This window comes from Tyto alba, unplaced genomic scaffold, assembly GCF_018691265.1.
Source record: "Tyto alba isolate M040663 unplaced genomic scaffold, T.alba_DEE_v4.0 Super-Scaffold_22, whole genome shotgun sequence".
NCBI lineage: Eukaryota > Metazoa > Chordata > Aves > Strigiformes > Tytonidae > Tyto > Tyto alba.
Genome location: NW_024881296.1, coordinates 32007637 through 32026913, shown reverse-complemented (window position 1 = coordinate 32026913; position 19277 = coordinate 32007637). Strand labels below are relative to the sequence as shown.

The 19277-nt window shown below is 39.7% G+C and overlaps 1 protein-coding gene across 2 annotated transcripts in view; it reads left to right on the top strand.

Annotated features, from left to right (window-relative positions):
- Positions 1-17770, top strand: part of LAMA2 (laminin subunit alpha 2) — a 393841-nt gene extending 376071 nt beyond the window's left edge. For both annotated transcript variants that reach the window (XM_042795940.1, XM_042795938.1), the window contains 7 exons: positions 4575-4687; positions 7079-7268; positions 8820-8975; positions 12468-12621; positions 12976-13106; positions 13752-13974; positions 17507-17770. In XM_042795940.1, coding sequence (XP_042651874.1) covers positions 4575-4687; positions 7079-7268; positions 8820-8975; positions 12468-12621; positions 12976-13106; positions 13752-13974; positions 17507-17664 — 1125 coding nt within the window. In that variant the 3' untranslated portion in view covers positions 17665-17770. The remainder of the gene's footprint in view (positions 1-4574; positions 4688-7078; positions 7269-8819; positions 8976-12467; positions 12622-12975; positions 13107-13751; positions 13975-17506) is intronic.
- Positions 17771-19277: the final 1507 nt, after the last annotated feature.

The window sequence follows — 19277 nt, the reverse complement described above, 5'->3', positions numbered from 1 at the left end:
TTTGCATTTTGTTATATCTGCATACAACCCACAGTTTATGTAGGATACAGTTCAGTACGGACGAGGTTTCCAAACAGTGTGAAAAGACTGCACATTTCCCAGTTAGGAGCCTATGTGCACTACCATAATAAGACAGTTTTGAGAAGTTAACAAATGGAATATTTACCTTCCTTTCTATATATGTCAAATACAAAAGAGTCAGTAATTTTGTCAGCTTCTTCCAGGCTGGCTTCATAACATCTCTTAACTGTTTTCGGAGGCACTCCCACACTGGGTCAGGTTTAATCTTCATTCTCATTTCACACCTCCTTGCTAACACAACATTACAGAACACTGAGTTTGTTTGTATTGGATTTTTCTGTGTGACCCAGAGATTAAGATTTACCAGTTCATTGCATGAAGACCGCACGCACACAAAAAAAAAAAAAAAAAAAAGGGTGTTATGATTTTCAGTGAGTCAGTTGGCTGTAAGTCTCTCAGAGACAAAGGAACCTGAATTTATTGCCACAGTCACTCCCTGCCTCATTTTCAGAATTTAGGTCTGGTTTTCCTTAAACACAGGTAGGATTTCTAACAATATTCTCCTACAAAAAAGGGTACAAAAATTAAGCCAAAACCCCTAACTCATTGATTTTATATTTGAGATTCATGGCCACCTACATATGGCATGGCTTTATCTAGGAGGACTTGTCAGGGAAGTCTCCATAACACATACGCAGCCATCTGTGTACCTGGAAATGCGAGCCTGGGGTTCAAGATAGGCAACCTCCACCTCAATTACTACTCTTCCCTGAGCCCGAGTTACATGTATTGGCCTTTTAATGCTCTAGGGCAGCATTTTTGATTAATTCCCACAAGGTGGAGTAGTTGTAACACGAGGGCTCTGATTCATCTTTGTGTTTGGAGTTGAAAATCAGCAAATTTGCAGTATGGTAAGGCTACCATGGAAAGATAAGGAACCAGGCAACAAGAAGGTAAAAATTGTTATCCAGTTTAATGTTCACTGTTGTGAAAGACTGCAGTCACATTATCCCTTGATCAAGCATTATAAACAAAATAAAAAAATACAGAAGTTCATGAAAGAGCAAGTCCACACTTTCGAAGACTCCAAGTACTAACTTTTCAAAAGCAAAAGTGAGAAGAATAGATCTACTCATTAATATCAGAAACTAGTCCCACTGTAACTAGGTGAGTTTTGTCTACCACATATCTAGAGTTGTGATAATTTGAAACAGGAGTTCAAAATAAAAATCTAAATAAAACGCCATCAGTCCACTTTCTCTCTTGGTAAAAATGCAACCATTTTAGTATTCTGAAAACTTGAAAGTATTTTAAATAAAGCAAGCTTTTGGATAATTTTTACATAAATCTAAGTAAGTTCTCCAATGTATTTTTCTGGGGCATCATAGAATCACAGAATGGTTTGGTTTGGAGGGGACCTTAAAGATCACCTAGTTCCAACCCCCCTGCCCCGGGCAGGGCCCCCTTCCCCCAGCCCAGGGTGCTCCCAGCCCCGTCCAACCTGGCCTTGGACACTCCCAGGGAGGGGGCAGCCACAGCTGCTCTGGGCACCCTGGGCCAGTGCTTCACCACCCCTGCAGGAAAGAATTTCTTCCTTGTACATCCTTATATCTAATTTAAACCTACCTTCTGTCAGTTACACTCCCTGATACCGAGTCCTGCCTCATCTTTCCTATAGAAACAATGTTGCAAAATAAGTAACCACAGTCTAATAATGAGATCTCACTGATAGGACAGTTAATTATACAGCAGCTCAGTGTAGAAGTAATGTATATGGAAAATTATTTCCACATAGTAGGCTTAAATAAAGTATCTGTTCTATATAAGTCCTTTTGGGACCTTTCTTGTCTCTATTATCCCTCTGCATGTAAAAGAGGAGGGGAGTTTAATCCCAAATTAAAAAAGCCTACCTTCTACTAAAGGCAAGAAAAGATCTAAAAGTAGGATAGTTGGGAAACACACTGGTCACCAGCCTGCTGCTGCTTGCTACAGATGCCAAAATGTTTCTCGACATGAGTAACTGCTGCTTCTGCCTTGTGTTATTCACTGCTTCTTAGGATTCGCTTGCCACTGAAATGAAGAGCGCCAGCCTTACTTCTGCACCTGACTCCATGACGGTATCTTCCACTATTTCTCCATGCATTACTTCATTGTTTTATTAACACTATTCAGTGAACTATGGGGACTGCTTCAGTGGTGCTCCCTTTTTCCCCTAATTACTTTCTTTGTAATTGCTAATACAGCATTGTTTGTAGAGAATGTGTGACAGTCCACCAGTGGGCTTTTCTGTTCTTCATTTCCACTTTTGATATACACCTAGCTTTTTGACTTACCAGTCAAGCCCCTGACATCTAACAAGGCTGAAGTAAAGTGCAGCTCAAGAGTTGAGTCTGGAGGCTCTCAGGTAATATGAGAGATTATTAAGCAACCAGGTTTAAACCCAAGACATCCTAAGGCCATTACTGAAAAAAACAAAGCTGAGATATTTTAATATAGGCTGATGATCCATGTTTAGTTCACAGTCTTGTGAAGGCTATAAAGCTGGCTGTCCCTAGATAAAGTGAAAGCAGACACAGGTGAATAAAACCGGGAAGTTTTTTAAGCATGCCCTACTGATTTTTTTTTTCCTTTTCCTGATATTTTCACATCAACCTAATAAATGTTCACTGTTATCCAAGAGTTTTTATCAGTAAATAATCACTGTATGCTTGCTAGGATTCCAACCATCATGGTGTGTTTGGCACTCGCCTTGACTCCTTGCCCTTCCTTACAGTCCTTCTGCTGGGATGAATTAAAACTGCAGTGTTTGCTGATGCTGAGGAGCAGCTAAACTGTTAGGGCCAGACCCTTTACTAACGTATAACAGCCTAAGATTGAATTTACTGTCAAAATATGTCCTTTTACCATGTAATATGTAAAAATGTGCCACATAAAAGTGTGTGTTTGTGTATGCTGTTCCATTACCAGTAGTTAGTCCCCATCTTCAAATTTTAGCAAGCCCAAATTCTCATGTAAGTATTATATATACAGAATTATTAACATAGTGTTAAATTCCTAGCTAAACCTGTAAAGCTTAGAATAATTAGAAACGTTACCCAGCATTATACAAATATGTTTTGGGGTTTTTTTTCTATTTGATGATCCCTGGAAGACTGCTATCACACATCCATAACTTTGTTTGGACCTGCTGAATTTTCCTTGTGTTTATTCCCTCCATTGCACATTGATGTGTACTTGTTGTAATGCATGGTGTTCTACTCTGTCATATTCAAACCAGAGCATTAATTGTGGAAAACTAATTTTTAGAAGTGCTCTATAGTGTTGTGAAGATTTTTGTAACACGTGAAAGCAAAAAATATAACACTACTGAAAAACTGAGTGAGAGGGGGAAAGAAATATTCTTTTTGCAGCCGAAATCTCAGTGCCTGATGAGTCACTCATGACATTTTCAAAATGTTTCACAGAACGAGCTCTTTGTCAGCAAAGCACTGCACCTTGTGCTTTGCAGGTCCCTGCTGAGTCAGGGCTCAAATAAGAGACTGTCGCCAATCCAAAATGATATCAGCCACAGTGCTTAAAAACAGAGCTTGAAGCTATCAAAAGTTTGTTTTTTTCCCAGCAGTATTGTCCTGATATTGTGTTGTGTTAGATCCTTTGAGTAGTTTCTTTACAATACTCTCAGTGGGAGGCAAAAGCTAGACATGAGTAGGAGCTGGTAATTACCATGGTCTCACATTGCCCCAGGCACCCCTGTACAAGAGCTTTAGGACCAGAGATTAAAAGACCCAGTGAAATTAAAAAGAGAAGATTATACCGGGCAGAAGATATTTTACCTTCCACTGTTGCATCACTTTAATAGAAATGGAACAGACAGGGAGGGGTTTCTTCCTTTGCCCCCTGAGTAATGTGTCTACATTAGACAGCTCAGGGAGTTTAACAGTTGTTACTTCTATCCATCATTTATTTGGCTTCCCTTTTTGTTTGTGAGGGCCTTTCAACAGCACCAGGGGAAACAAACAACAGCACATTAAACAAAGAATACAATTGTAAAACAATATAAAGAAGTAAAATGGAGGACTCATTGACAGGTGTGGGATCTGAAAGTACTTTTAACTCGTTATTTTTAAGGTGATTAGATTTCAAGTCCACAGCAAAGCATCCTTTTAAAACTTAAGTCTTGCTTCATTTCTGTAAGAGGGCATCCTACTGTGTAAAACTCACTTATGTGAGCTAAGAGTACAGTGAGCTGCCTGGAAATCAATTAAGACTCTTGTAAATGTCCACTGGTGGCATGAAAGCAGCAATGTTCATATATTACTTTTATTTGCTTTTATAGCCAGCTTAATGAGCTCTGCTTTTACACCAAGTTCCTGTCATACTGGTTTATAACTTTAGCTGGTGTGATGAGACATCAACACACTGGAAAACTGCAAGACCGGTGTCTAGACAAGGTTTAATATTCTCAGTCCTGACCAGCTAGAAGACTTCTAGCTCATGCACAGCTGAAATAGATATAAAATATGAAGTTTATATGATCACTGTATATTTTGCAGGATTCCTGTGCTGCTGACACAGAACCAGCCATTTTGAAAGGTGGCAAACAATTTGGTCTTTCAAGGAACAGCCATATTGCAGTTGCATTTGATGACACCAAAGTGAAAAACAGGTATATTGTTTATTTCAGCATTGAGTTTTGATGAAGTAAGGTCAAAATGAAATGCCCCTCCTGATATTCTCGAAAGCATCTCCCAAAATTATGGGCATAATCTGAAAAAGACTACATCCCATGGCTAATTCACTTCATTAAGCAAACATAAATAGCATTAAAGCATGAAATCTAGGCAATGAAGTGCCCACCTAAGTAGCTCTCACAAAAACAGTTTACCTCTTTGTAAAGGTTTGGACACACACAGATCCCACACTGATTTGCAGAAAAACAAACAAAAGAATGCAACCAAGTGTTGCGGATGAAAGTATTAGCACAGTAATGAATCAAAATTTATTAATAACTAACAGCACTTGATCATTAACCACTTTGAATACGTACAAAATAATTCAGGAAAATGTTATAATTAAAAATAGCGACTTTACGGATTCTAAGATGACAAGATTCACTCTAGCTTACTATATGGTATCTTAAATCAAAACATATATACATGCGCATACACAAACACAAAACATACAAACACATACACACGAGACAAAAGTATTCGGATCCAGTAGAATGAAGTATATATCTATACGTACCAATAGGCAGAGAAAGAGTAAGAGAAGCTGGCTCAAAATAAAAGTTCCCTCCTTGAGTTTAGAGCAAATACTCACAATGCCTTGGCATTCCTCAACGGGCCATAGTTGACTTGGCCGTGGCTTTCCATCAGCTCTGGCAGCAGCCGGCGCCTTAAGGTTTTTGATAGCTGAGAGGCCTCCCAGCTCAGAGGAGGTGCTGGTCACAGACCAGCTGCAATCCAGGAGAGCTCAAAGGGTCCACGTGGAGTCGCAATTTATAGGGTCCAAGATAACTGACTTTCCTCATGTATTTTCACTCAGGCCCAGCTCAAACAAAGAAACATTCTGGGACCTTCCACCAGTCGCACAAGAATTTGATGAAGGTGCAACTCTGTTATTGGTCTCCTTTGATTACATCCCAGCCACAGGTGTGCCAGGCTGTTAGGAGATGAGGGACTGTTACAACCATTTCTGAGTGATTGGGAGGGGCAGGAGCCAGGCTCCCTAAAGGGGCACCTTAACGTTCTGATTCACACCATCAGCAGTCCTTATCTCTCCGGGTTGACATATAGCCCGGGGCAGGTGGGTGGAATCACACTTGGCACCAAGCAGCCCAGGGGGTGAGAATTGCACCACCACAACAAATCACCCAACTAAGTTTACAGGTTGCTTTTTTGGAAGAAAATTTCTTGGTTCAGTAACTTAATTTCCTGTAATAAGCAAGCCTTTTTTCCACTTTCCTCTGATAGTTAAGATTGAGCTTGCACAGTAAATAGGCAAAATGACATTGACCCTTTAAAAGCATAACAATATATACATATACATGTTGATATTCAGAGGAATTCCAAGAGCTACTTATAAAAATACAGCTGGTTTCAATAGATATATGAAGCTATAACTTGTTCATTTTTGCTTTGAAGACATATGATCAGTAACAAATATGCCGTCTCACACCACTAAGAATTTTTGCTGCCTTATAGTTTACAAGTCCATCAGCCTCACATTTTTACCTATAAAGGTGCTGTGCTGCATATTTTCACATTTTCTAATTTTAGAAAACCAGGAGCATAATTAAAAGAAATATGTGATCCTATAGTCCTTGCCTGTCTTCTTTTCAAATAAAAATCCTGGCCTGATCATTTTCCTGCAGTGATTTTTCACATTTATATTCTCAACTACTTTCAGGTACTGATTTTGCAGCTCAGCTTGGGCTAGGTCAGTGATGTGCTGCCAGTACAACATTAGCATCTAAATAATCCAAATAATTTCTTCCTTGGTTCTTTGCTGTAGTGGAGATTTTTGCCATTACCTTTCTGTCCAAGAGGTCAGACACACCCCCATTTTCTGATGGGAGAAATCAGAATAAGTGTTTTATATCATGATTGTAAACTCTTCTCTCTGCATCTTTAAAAGTTTTGCAACCTGTCTTCAGGCAATACAACTCATTAGAAACTCAACATTTGCCAGCTGTCACTACAGCTTGCTCCTCTTTGTGAGCATAATGTGTGTGGATGACAGATAACACTGCTGGAATTTTACAAGCACTGGGATTTTCTAGCAGCTTCAGCTGCAGTTGAGAATTATATGCCAAATTCTATTCCACAGCAAAGGGACTAATGAACACTCACATGTCAGGGATCAAATACGTGTGAAATGCAATTCACATATAACCAAATTATTTTTCTTAAACTCTGATGGACAAATAAAATGGGTCACTAACTGTAAAGTTGTTTTAGAGAAACACAAAATGTTACAGCAGATAAATTTGTCTACTGTCTGACTCCAAATATCTTTTCCTTTGTTGTCGTTTTCCTGTTTCTTTCATTTCTAGACTTACAATTGAATTTGAAGTCCGAACAAGAGCTGATTCTGGCTTGCTGTTTTATATGGCCCGCATCAACCATGCTGATTTTGCTACAGTTCAGATAAAGAATGGACTGCCTTATTTCAGCTACGATCTGGGGAGTGGAGACACCAACACAATGATTTCCAACAAAATAAATGATGGCCAGTGGCACAAGGTAAAGTAGTCTCTAATGCTAAACTATTATTTATAATGTTAAGAGCAAGCTTTGTTTTGCCTTAAGATATTTGCAAAATGTAGTTTATACAAGCTTAACTTCATGGCTAGGATTTACTGTAGCCTGCAAAATCTGTGCTTTCAGATTCACTGATACATACACAGTACATATTTCACTAACAAAAAAGTTAGTGCTGAACTTTGAAATTTCTCCTTGAGGAAACATGTATTTCTGGACATATTTAGAATATGTCCCATGTATGGTAAGGAACTGAAGAAAATGTTCCTTCCTGCCTAATAGGGCTCAGGTATCAGCTCATGATGATGGAATACATCATTAAAGCCAGTTGTTTCTATGTTAATAATGTCATTGTTTGGCCATAATGCTACAAGCAAAGAAAAAAGCAGTAACATTCAAGTAAATCTTGCCTGCATTATTAATTCAATTCATTAGGGAATAAATATGATATTCATGGTTGTATTTGGCAGCCCCTTCTGTGACTTTGTGAGGAGCATTTATATGCAATATCTGTGGCATTCAGATGGTAAGAGAAGGAATAATATCACAGACATGAAGTTTAGTATTTACTGGGACAAGGACAACAAACACATAGTATATTCATCAGGTAACATGCTTGAAGGCACCAATAAAGACAGAAGAAAAGCATATATGTAACTATGTATTCAAGTTATATACTGTAAGAGACGTTAAATTTTGGACAGATATTTGGAAAGTCACCATCCACATCTCTATCACCAAATGAGAAAAAAATCTAATTGCATTTTCTATTATGCTTTAATTGCTTTTATGAAACCCTCTTTGCAGTCATCCTTAGTGTCTCTCTGCTTCATTCCCACCCTGTACTGCAGGAATTTTATTTTCACTGGATTTTTACTCATGAACATTTTGATGATAGCAAATTCTCTATACCAAGGTATTTTATGAGGAGAAAAAATAAAGTTGTAGTCATTATTTATCTGGTTTATATAATGCCTAGGAGCACTGGCATTAGACCAGGGCCCCTTTCTGCTAGACTCTCTATAAATGCAGAAAAGATTTGGTTTGCTCTTTTAGCTGTTTTCTCTATATTCTAAGAGAACTAACTGGAGCATATATTTCTTAATGGAAGACTGTGCTCTTTGGGCATGAAGCTTGGCACTCTGCGAGAAAAGGACCCTTTTTGTAGACCTTATTTTTGTAGGAGAGAATGGAAACGAAATCCAAAGTTCCCAAAAAGCACAAGTCCACTTTGGGAGGGAGGAAAAAGGCAACCTCTTTAAGAAAAGATCACAGTCTTTGTTTTTAAGAAAGCAGGGGCTTCTCCTTAAACTAAACCATTTAGTAACAACCTTTTCTCCATTTGAAATGGTTTAGGTTAAAACATGATGCCTCCTGACCCAGATGTAATTAAAATGCAGTCATACGTTTGCACAAAACCTTGCCTAGGAGCTCTGTTCCATGAACATTTTCCATGGTTGCTGCCCTGGCACTTCTGCTAACCACTCCTACCACTTTCTCCTGTAATTATATTGCATTTGTGTGTCTTTTTAGATAAAAGTAGTTCGAATGAAGCAAGAAGGAAACCTTATAGTTGATGATGTTTCAAACAGGACTGTTAGCCCCAAGAAAGCCGATATATTGGATGTTGTAGGAATGCTGTATGTTGGAGGATTGCCTGTTAACTACACAACTAGAAGAATTGGTCCGGTAAGCAAGTTTGTTTAAGTTATCTTACACTCCTTAAGTGTGTCTTCATTGGTACCAATGTCTTCCCAGTTTTGTTTTGGTTTGCTTTTCCCTCAGGCTGCTCAAGAATATGGATAAAATGGACATTACTGGAGGTATACTACATTCTTTCAGTGGAAAGATCTGACTCAGAATCCAGTTAACGAAAATAACTAGAAATAGCAGAGTTATGGAAAAGTAGAAAGATCCATATGGAAAAGTAGAAAGTGTTTATACTCTAGTACAACTAGAGTATAAAGTCCTGAATACTACCTGTCCTTTCTCTTGGCTGTAATTCATCTAGTAATAAGTGCTAATAAACAGTGAAAACATCTCCTAAGAGAAGCAGCAGAAGCCAAAATTACCCTGGACAAAGTACCCAAGTAGTACTGCTGTTTACTGTACTAATTGGTTTTGTGTTATTACTAAACTAGGAGAGAATGTATTTTGAAGTAAGGCCATGAAAACGCTGTTGTCCTCTTTCTGTTTCCAAATCAAATGTGCATATATCAATTTATCACTGTTTTGGTCTAAACGACCAGCCTTCATGCTGACACAGAAGATGTCTTAGATAACAGAGCCCAGAGAGGTGAATATCATTTTGGCCTAAATTTTGTAGAATTAACTAGGAACACTGTATTCCCTCACCCAGGCCATTTACTGCATCTTTTTGCCCAACTCCATGTCAGCCATCTCACTTTCATGCTGTCCTCCCACCCCTCAAGATATTCCAGTATCAGAATCAGAAAAATACCTTTTCCCTGCATTATTTTTCTCTCTATGCAGAGGGGTCTTTCAAAGCAGAAGCCAGAACTTGAATTAATTTAATTATAGCAAAAAAGAAAGTAGGCATATAGTGCAGCATGATTCAGAAAAAGAACTGGAATCTCAGTAGCAGCTATGTCTGAGCTTATTCTGGGTGATTATGCAGAGTCAGTAAGGAGGAGGCAAAAGTAGAATTCCTGGTAAGGAAACAAGCCAGACTCTCAAAGGAACTACATGTGAATAAATACCATTGTAGTAAGATGGTTATGGAATGGCAAATGCTAGTCTATAGACAAGCAAGAATCCACCAGTTTGGGCAAACAAAATAAATACAGAAAAAGAATTCATAGATCCTGCTTAAATAAGTCCGTATAATAACTTGTGGATGGGGAATGAAGGGGAAGAGTAACCACTCTAAATCTGAGAGTTGTATTCCATAAAGAAAACTGACATGTAGGATTGTATTTGTCAGTAAATTATGGATTGTGCAGAAAGCCCAAATTGAGGCAAATCTGAGCGTTTGGATTTACCAAACCAGATCTGATGGACTGAAAAACAAAAGCAATACTTAACTACCCACAAAATATAATTCCTAGTACTATCAAGTTATGCTCTTTGAAATACATCTACAACTTACAAATACTAATGTAAGGAGAAAGGTAACACTAAATCCTTATCTACTGCTCCTTGTCAGAAGTAATGGAGGGAACCCGTGCGGATAAATGGCTCAGTCTGGCAATAACAGTCATGTCAGATCCTGACAGTCTCGGGTGCTTTGGGACTTAAATGAAGCTGTGACTTCAAATGTCATTCACGGAAAGTAAAAAACCGCTCTTGCCTTTCAATCATTCTCAGTAAAATACACCACATGATGCATTAATAGAGTGCTATGTTGTAGGCTTCATGTAAAGGCTCTGAAGCAAAGTAAGTTGAAAGGATGTATTATCTTAGTTAGGGCTTTCTTCTAAACACACATCAGCCTTTCTAGACACTAATCTAATATGTAACCATAGGTGGGCTGGCTTCCTATTCAGTGCCGAAGACTGATAGCTCCTTGGTTGGCTTCAGCAGATGTCACATTTTAAGCACTCAAAACTCTGCTTTCAGCAAAAGAGATTATATTGCCTGTTACTGTGCTAAAGTATAATCAGATTTTCTTTTCCATAGGGAAAGTGAAATTTTAAACTTAGATAATGTTATCGAGTTGTCTACAAATCTTGCTTTTCTGTGATTTATTCTCACAGTGAAGATGGCAAGATTTGTTTTCTTTTGTGGCATTTTTCTTTTTTGATAACAAAACGTGTTGATCTGGAGATGACTTTCACTTGTTAGAAAAAAGTCTATTTATGAATCTGACAAAAAGCATTGCTCAGCTCAGAAATGAATTTTTTCACTGATATTGCTCAAGTTCTCGTGAAAATTTTTTATGGGTGTATTTAGCAATAATAAGCTATATAATTCCATAGTACATTCAGCTTTGACTTACAAGGAAAGAAATTATTTGGAAATTCTTTATAATTAGTGGACAGGATATTGTTAGAGTCAAGACTATTCTCTGCAGGTCTGCCTTTCTCCTTTCTGTATTTGTACGTATTTCTACACTGTATTTGGTATGCTGATTTTTGTTTTCTTCCTTCCTACTGCATTGCTTATGAATATGTCTTCCTTTTCTTCCTCAAAGTACATGTTTATCATTTTCCTCTTTCCCACTGATACCAGAGATAAATTTTCCCGGCTCTAAATCAAAGCTCAAAGCCTTTGCCTGAAGCCAAGAACCAAAATGCAGCTTCTGCACACCTCAGAGAGAAGAGGGAGGCAGAGCTCCAGGGAGATGCCATCAGTCCTCAGCGGTCCCGCTGGGATGCACTGACCAGCCCCGGGGCGACCCTGGGCACGGGCCGGGCAGCCCCTCACTCCTGCCCCGGGCGGGGGCTCGCACACTGACACCACCAGCTTACGTGTGCACGTACCGCCCGCTCGGAGCCACAGTAACTGCTCCCAGTGCAGAAGCCAAACTGGAGGTGCAGCTTGTTACCCTGCGCGGGAGCCTCTGTACCCCTGAGCACACCCTGCACCTCCACCTGTCCCTCTGGCCAACAGGGTGGCCCTGGTCACTGTGGCCATCAGGCCTATATACAGATATTATATGAACAACTCTGTACAGTCAACAACCCTTACGTAGGGGCTTTGTTCATTCTAGTAGCTGTGTACCTGCATTAGTTCTGTTTTACCATGCAACATTAGGCCCATTGTAAAGTGATGAAAGGGGGAAAAAAAAAAAAAAAAAAAAAAAAAAAAGCCCCAGTAAAATTACAAACAGCCCAGAGAACTATATCCAGTATCTTCATCTACTTGCAAATCCCATAACCTAGTCAATTAAAAAGGTAAAGTATAGGCCATTAAATTCCTGCATTGCTGATGTAATTTGCTACGTTTCATTATGCAGTGTATTATTTTATGTCCCCTCCATTAAGCCAAATAGATATGACTCAGATCACATCCCTGCAAAGTAATGTAATTCATCCTCAGTATGACTGAGATTAGATTCCAATTACAATCAGATATTAAGGATTAGCCATGTAAAATTCAAGTTTTATTCAGCTCCATAAATCCAGCAAAGGTACTTTCTGATGACATACTTTAGGCCTTTATTCTGAACATTTCATCTTGCTTTGCAGTAATACATTTTGTTTGAAATATTGACTGCAGGTCACCTATAGCATTGACGGCTGCATCAGAAATTTTAAAATGACAGAATCACCTGTTGACCTGGATAATCCAACTTCCAGCTTCAATGTTGGAAAATGCTTTGTCACTGCACAGAAAGGAACATACTTCGATGGAACAGGCTTTGCCAAAACAGGTAATGAACAACTCTGCTGATAGGCAAAGAACAGAGAAAGAGCTACCATTTTCAAAAACTTCCAGTGCTACCTAACACATGTTGACTAGAGGCAAAGTGAGACCGATACTTGAAACTTGCACTGATCATTTTTAGTTATCTTGCCTGGGGATAGACTAGATGACTTTCTAGCAAGGTCTCACACTAAGCACAGCCACCATAACCATTGCTTACATGAATTCACATGACATGGACTGCATTAATAATGCTGAGTTAGTTAACTTGCATTACTGGCAATATACTTAATTTAATTATTAGGAATGATGTACTAAATACTTCTCTTCATTTTATTATGCTTCTCCTTTTCTCTCCAAGTTGGTGCATACAAAGTGGGAACAGATCTGCTTGTGGAATTTGAATTCCGTACAACACGGATGAATGGTGTTCTCCTAGGAGTCAGCAGCCAAAAAATGGATGGGCTTGGCATTGAATTAGTAGATGGAAAAGTGAGTAGCAGAGCATTTTTGGCTCTTTGTAGAGACTGGTTTTATAAAGCACAGGTAGTTTAAGTGCAAGCTTACTACTCCAATCTCAAGGTGTCTCAGTCAATATCATGGCTTCTCCTTTATGCAGCACTTGCCACTTCCCCATATGTCAAGAGGCTCTTACACTTTTACAAAGATATTTTAAAAGATTCTGTAACACTTGAGTTTCCTAAAGCTGCAACATCAGGACTGAAATTAGTGAGAATATTAAAAGTTTTTAGGAAAGACTTTGTCATCAATAATATCAGTTTCTTGTGTATATCTTTTATTTCACAGTCTGGGAAACCAGTCAGTAATCTGTCACTATAAAGAGCTTGGGCTGGGGGTGGGGGAGGTGAAACACCCCAAAACTAAGACAGAAAAATGGAAAAATGACAACCTATACAACAATTTTGCATATTCCCACTAGTGTTTATCTCAGTGGTATAACCCAGATCCCAGAGGGACAGCAATCCACACAGAATCGGGTATTACACTGGAGCTTTAGCGTATGAAGTCAAAGCATGTTGACTTTAAAGAAACAAAAAAAAAAAAAAAAAAAAAAAAAAAAAAAAAAAAAAAAAAAAATTTTTTTGAACTAGCTGACTTCCATGTCATACTTTTCAGGTGATGTTTCACGTTGACAATGGTGCAGGCCGATTCTCTGCTATCTATGAGCCTGATGCACTAGGCAGCTTGTGTGATGGACAGTGGCACAAGGTTCTTGCAAACAAGATCAAACACCGTTTAGAGCTGACTGTGGATGACAGACAGGTGGATGGTAACAGCCCAAACAGGGCCTCGACCTCAGCAGACACTAACGACCCTGTCTTTGTCGGAGGATATCCTGGTGAGAATTTAACACACAAATGATGCTTTACTTATGCTCTAGCAACACTGCCTTGGTAATGTCTTAAATGCAATTAGGACTAGCAGGCTAACGATGACGGGTAAGACTGTCCAAGTTTGTATCAGTTGGCATGGATGCTTGTTTCTGCATCCAGCTGCATTTTGGAACAAAAAGTGCTGCAGCACCAACGGACTCTCACTGATCCCCCTGCCTGGTTTCAAATGTAATCACTGTCACAGAGGAGCAGGCAGACTTTCTGCCTTCTGCTGCCCACACACACACAGCCTCCCTCTTAAAACTTTCTGTTTAGTAACAGCATAATAGTTATGTTTCAACAGTACCAGCATTTGGAAAATTTAAATTTAACTAAAGAATGCAGGTATGTCCATGGCGGGGTGGGGCACTGTGTGTGTAAATCAGTCTGTAAAACCTGAGGAACTGAGGAATGTGGAAAACAGCTCGCACAGAGAGGTGGAAGGACACCATCTCTTTCTGATTAACGTCTTTCCTCTTGGTCTGGTGGTTTTTAAAGGAAAAATAATAATCAAAATTTGCTACTCAGTATTCTGAAAGGCCTCGAGAGATCTTGCTTCATGCAGAAGTAATTGAACAGGATCCAGAACTGGGCTGAGCTCTGTAGCTGGCTTCATCTTCCCCTAAGCTGATAATGAATGCTGGTATTCATCTGTTCATAGACAATCAATAGTTTCATCTAATAGCAGTTTACTTTCTGGAAACACAGTCAAGATGTTTACAAAGTGTCAATTCTATTGCATTTATAATAAGGTTTCCCTCCAGTTTGTAAACAAAAAGCTAAGTATGTTCACAGTATGTGTCTGCTCTAGTGCATACCGAGGTCAATGGCAAGACGCCTCTCAAGTTAATTCCTCAATGACTTTCTGGAAGTTGTTTTTCGCCCCATTCTAATGTCTGACACAGTACATCCAAAAAGCCTTCTGTCTCAAACTTCAGAACATTTTCAAAAATGTTTGATACTGAGATGTGAAAGTTGTACTTTAGTCACAGTGAATATTGTTAAGGTCCAACTCTGTGCCAGAAGGAAAACAGCTTTGTGGCAGCCTTTTTATAACAAAACACGATTCTAGCATAGGCGCTAGCACTGAAGAAACACTGCAGATGGAGTTACTATCTAGTTCTGAACCGTACGTCAAGAGGAACATAGCAAGAGAAACAAATGGAAGTAACACTGCAATCTGTACAAAACAAGCCTACACGTACATCATGTTGAAGCGATATTCTTGAGTTCATCCACATGGCAAGTTATGGAATGATTTAATAAACCTACATACACATTTAAACACCTCACACTTCTCTTGCTGTCTAGTCTAGCTCATCCAAGATTTATTTTAAAATTCCCAATACCTAGACAGGCTCATCACAAATTTAAAACAGTGTCATGGGATTTTGTAAACTTAGTAAGTGTTTGTATTTTTCAGCCCTCTTGAGGCTTCTCCTGGCTGCATAAACAGTGTAAAACAGTTCTAAACCAGATAGAATTAGCTGGTGGAGAATTTCCTGTGAAGAGAAACTTTTCACCACCAGAGCATGGGCGCAAGGATATAAATTCCTGGCTACCCCTAAAAGCCATTACTCATCTCCTGCTATCACTCTTCCCTGTGCAATCAGGGTGTCCTGGGTTTGAGTGAGTGGTAGGGGATTTTGGTGGCAGGGGAGGGGGCTATCGGGGCAGCCCCCTGTGAGAAGCTTCTTGAAGCTCCCCCAGCTCCACTTCTGTTTGGAAAATTGAGCCAATTAGCTGCGCCTCTGCGATAACGTATTTAAGAAGGGCCGTGGTGAGGAGGAGTTGCGGCAGCCGCGTGAACACCAAGGTCAGTGGAGGAACGGAGGAAGAAAGAAGGGAGGAGGTGTGCCGGAGCAGAGACCTCCCTGTATCCTGTGGTGAGACGGCAGGTTGCCCCCCCCGCCACCCATGGAGATCTACGGTGGAGCAGACACTGATTTATGGCCTGTGTATTTCACATGGTTGATCAAGGTGCTGTGCCCAAAGAAGGCCGGGGTCTCGTGGGAAAAGGTAGACCCCGCTGTTGAAGTTCAGCACCAGGAGGATTGCAGCATGCGGGGGTGTCCCACACCGGAGCAGCTCAGGAAGGGCTGCAGCCGTGGGAGGGACTCCAGTTGGAGAAAGTTGGTGACCCACACCAGAGCAGTGTGGGGAAATGCTGTGGCCTGTGGGAGGGACTCATGTCAAAGAAAGTTTGTGGAGGACTGTCTCCTGTGAGAGGGGGACCACGATGGAGTGGGGGAACAAGTTCCAGAAACTCCCCCCACTGAAGATGGAAGAAGTGGCAGCGCTGACTGCACCCCCCATTCCCTGCCCCTGAGCCACTGGGGGAGGAGGTAGAGATATCGGGAGCAGAGCTGAGCCCGGGAAGAAGGGAGGGGTGGGGGGAAGGTGTTCTCAAGATGTGGCAATGCTTCTCACTGTCCTACTCCGTTATGTGTTGTTAGTGTCTGTAATAAATGTATGTTCTTTTTTTCTTCCCCTAACGAGTCTGCCTTTTGCCCATGACCATAAAGGGTGATTTTTTTCCCCATCCCAGTCCAATCTTGAACCCCAAGCCTGGCTCTCTGTCCCTTATTGCCAGAAGAGAGGGGAGAGAGAATGGCTGTGTGGTGGTTGGCTGCCGACCAGGCTCAAACCACGATACAGGGACAGATGGAGTCAGCTATCTCATCCTCTGTGAAACATCATAATGTTATGGTCAGTCAGTCCTCTACAGGTGCCAAGTTATTTCTGCAACCCTACTTTATCAGTCGCATAGATTTGTATCAGAGTGCATCCCTGTACCCACTTTTTCACTTGGAAGAACACTCAGAAACAAGTTGGGCCATGAATTTCAAGCAGTTGAGAGAAATATTTCTAGCTTCCCAGTCAAACCAACCCTCACTTCTATGCCCTCCTTCTGTAGTGGATGAGATGTATTCAAATCCCCGGCTTTACTATCAGCAAGAGGAAAAAAAAAAATCAGAATGCTTGAAAACTCTCAAAACCATTCCTTAAATGACACCTGAAGTCCATACTGAGGAACTGCTTTTCTCGTGATGTTTGAGTTAAGAATTGCATCCATTCTGGCCTTTTTTTGCGCTGTTATTCTGTGGATAAATAGCTTAAGAATCTGCAGGACTAGCATGTACACATCATACACCATTTGTAGGTAGCCAGCTGCCATTTGGTTGTTTTCCTTAATTTTCTCTATGTCACATAACTGAGTTACATGGTTTACAATGGCAGTTTAAACGTGTTCAGATTCTGCCACTGTTATGCTAGGGCTGAAAAAGGAAAGGAGATTGGATTGTTACCACTAACATAGGCATTTATCACATTCACTCATCATATTTGTAATTTTTTAAATAAAGAAGATATACAGCAAATAAAATACATTAATATATTTCTGGGGACATATATTCTCCTGCAGGACTCTCAATGAACAAACTTACGTCTCAACTCAAACTAACATAATACCTTTTGCTTTTTCTTCCCCTCCTTCAGATGGTGTGACCCAGTTTGGGCTGACCACTAATATCCGTTTTAAAGGATGTATCCGATTTCTGAAGCTCACGAAGGGTACTGCTAAACCTCAAGAGATTAACTTCAGCAAAGCTTTGGAGCTGAACGGTGTTCAACCGCTGTCATGCCCTGCAAACTAACTGTCAATCAACAGATATGAGTCTGTTTATATAAGCACTTCAGATTAAAAAAAAGAAAAAATATATATATACTTTGTATTCATAATAAAATGTCTTTATGCAAGTATTTGCGTAGTGTTTGCGGTATATTCAAACTGCTATTTCAAAGTACCTCCCAAGAATGCAAGAACTAATCCTTTCCACTCACCCCCTTCATTACAGGAGTAGAACAATAATTTTTATCTCTTCCCTTATAGCTTGAAATGGAAATGTTTCATTATTTTTCTGACGAGTGAGACCACGTATTAGGCAAGATGCTCCTTTACTACAGAACTTCAAATCATAGAATATCTCAAAGTCCAACTCCCTGAAATGCTCCCTAAATGCTTTTGGTGAGGCAGATCTGTGAACTTGTGTTCCTTTACCATTCTAAATACAGCACACTTTTGTGCATGCACACCTCTGTCCTTCATTAGAAATGAGCATATTACCTTGCTTCAAAAACGTTTGCTTTGATCATTCCCAAGAGGTCAGAAAATTCTTCTGACCATAGTATTTCCCATGAAAATTCCACCAAGAAATTCAAAGTTTTATGTAGGCTGTCATGCTATCGCCATGGAACCAAGTGCAGGGAAATGTTACTGCTTGCTCAATTTATTTGGGATTACTGAAGAAAATATGTTGCACCTAAAATCCTTGCTTCAAATCTTTTGAACAGCACTGGATTTTAACAGAGGTTATGTTGTTTGATGATGGGAGATATAGTCTCTAATGGAAGGAGAGTTCTATCACTTACCTGGAAATATGATTTTAAATGATCTTTAATAAATAAAGTTTGGTACTGCCCATCTCTGCAACTATACATGATATTCAAGTTACACATAGCAAAATTCACAAGCCAAGTTTCTAAAGGAAGATAAAATGTGATACTACTGCATTGGAGCAGAATGGAGGTGAAGCAGGAGAATCCAAGAGATTATTAGCACAGCACATGTCGCTAATCTCTACTGTCATCTATTTAATTAAATCCTTAATGTAAAAGCAGCTTCCAAAGTTCGACTCTACTGCTTCTGCTTGATGCTGTCAGTTTGTGAGGAATTCTGAATTCAGACACCACCCCAGATCTTCCTTAGAATTTAGAGTGCTCTGTGGATAGCAGTTTAGAGATAGATGGGGAGAGGAAAATTGCTTCCTCGATTCTCACTAAAATGCCAAATCCTGGTAATTTTCCTCAGTGCTTTGTACGTTTTAGAAGACTATAAAATCATCACCAAAGTGTGGATTATCTTTTCTATGGATTGCTTCAAATTGTTAAACTATACTTTTGCAAAGGTTGTGTTTGGACATGCAGAGCAGCTACTGTACAAATGTAAAAACAACTACCTACACAAAAGAGAAAAACAACAGAAAAAAGGCTAGCAGTGAGGTAGCACAACCACGTAATTAAAATAAAAGGGTTTTTAAATTTTTTTTCCTACCCATGGTGAGCCTTGAATACACTTTTTCAAAATTTCTGACATTACTAAAAAAAGGCTAGCTGCAAAATTTGTGCATAGGCTATCTGCAAAATTTGTGCTGCCAGAGAGTACTCCTGCAGGAGTGCTTTATATTTTACAAAAGGCACCTTTGGCATA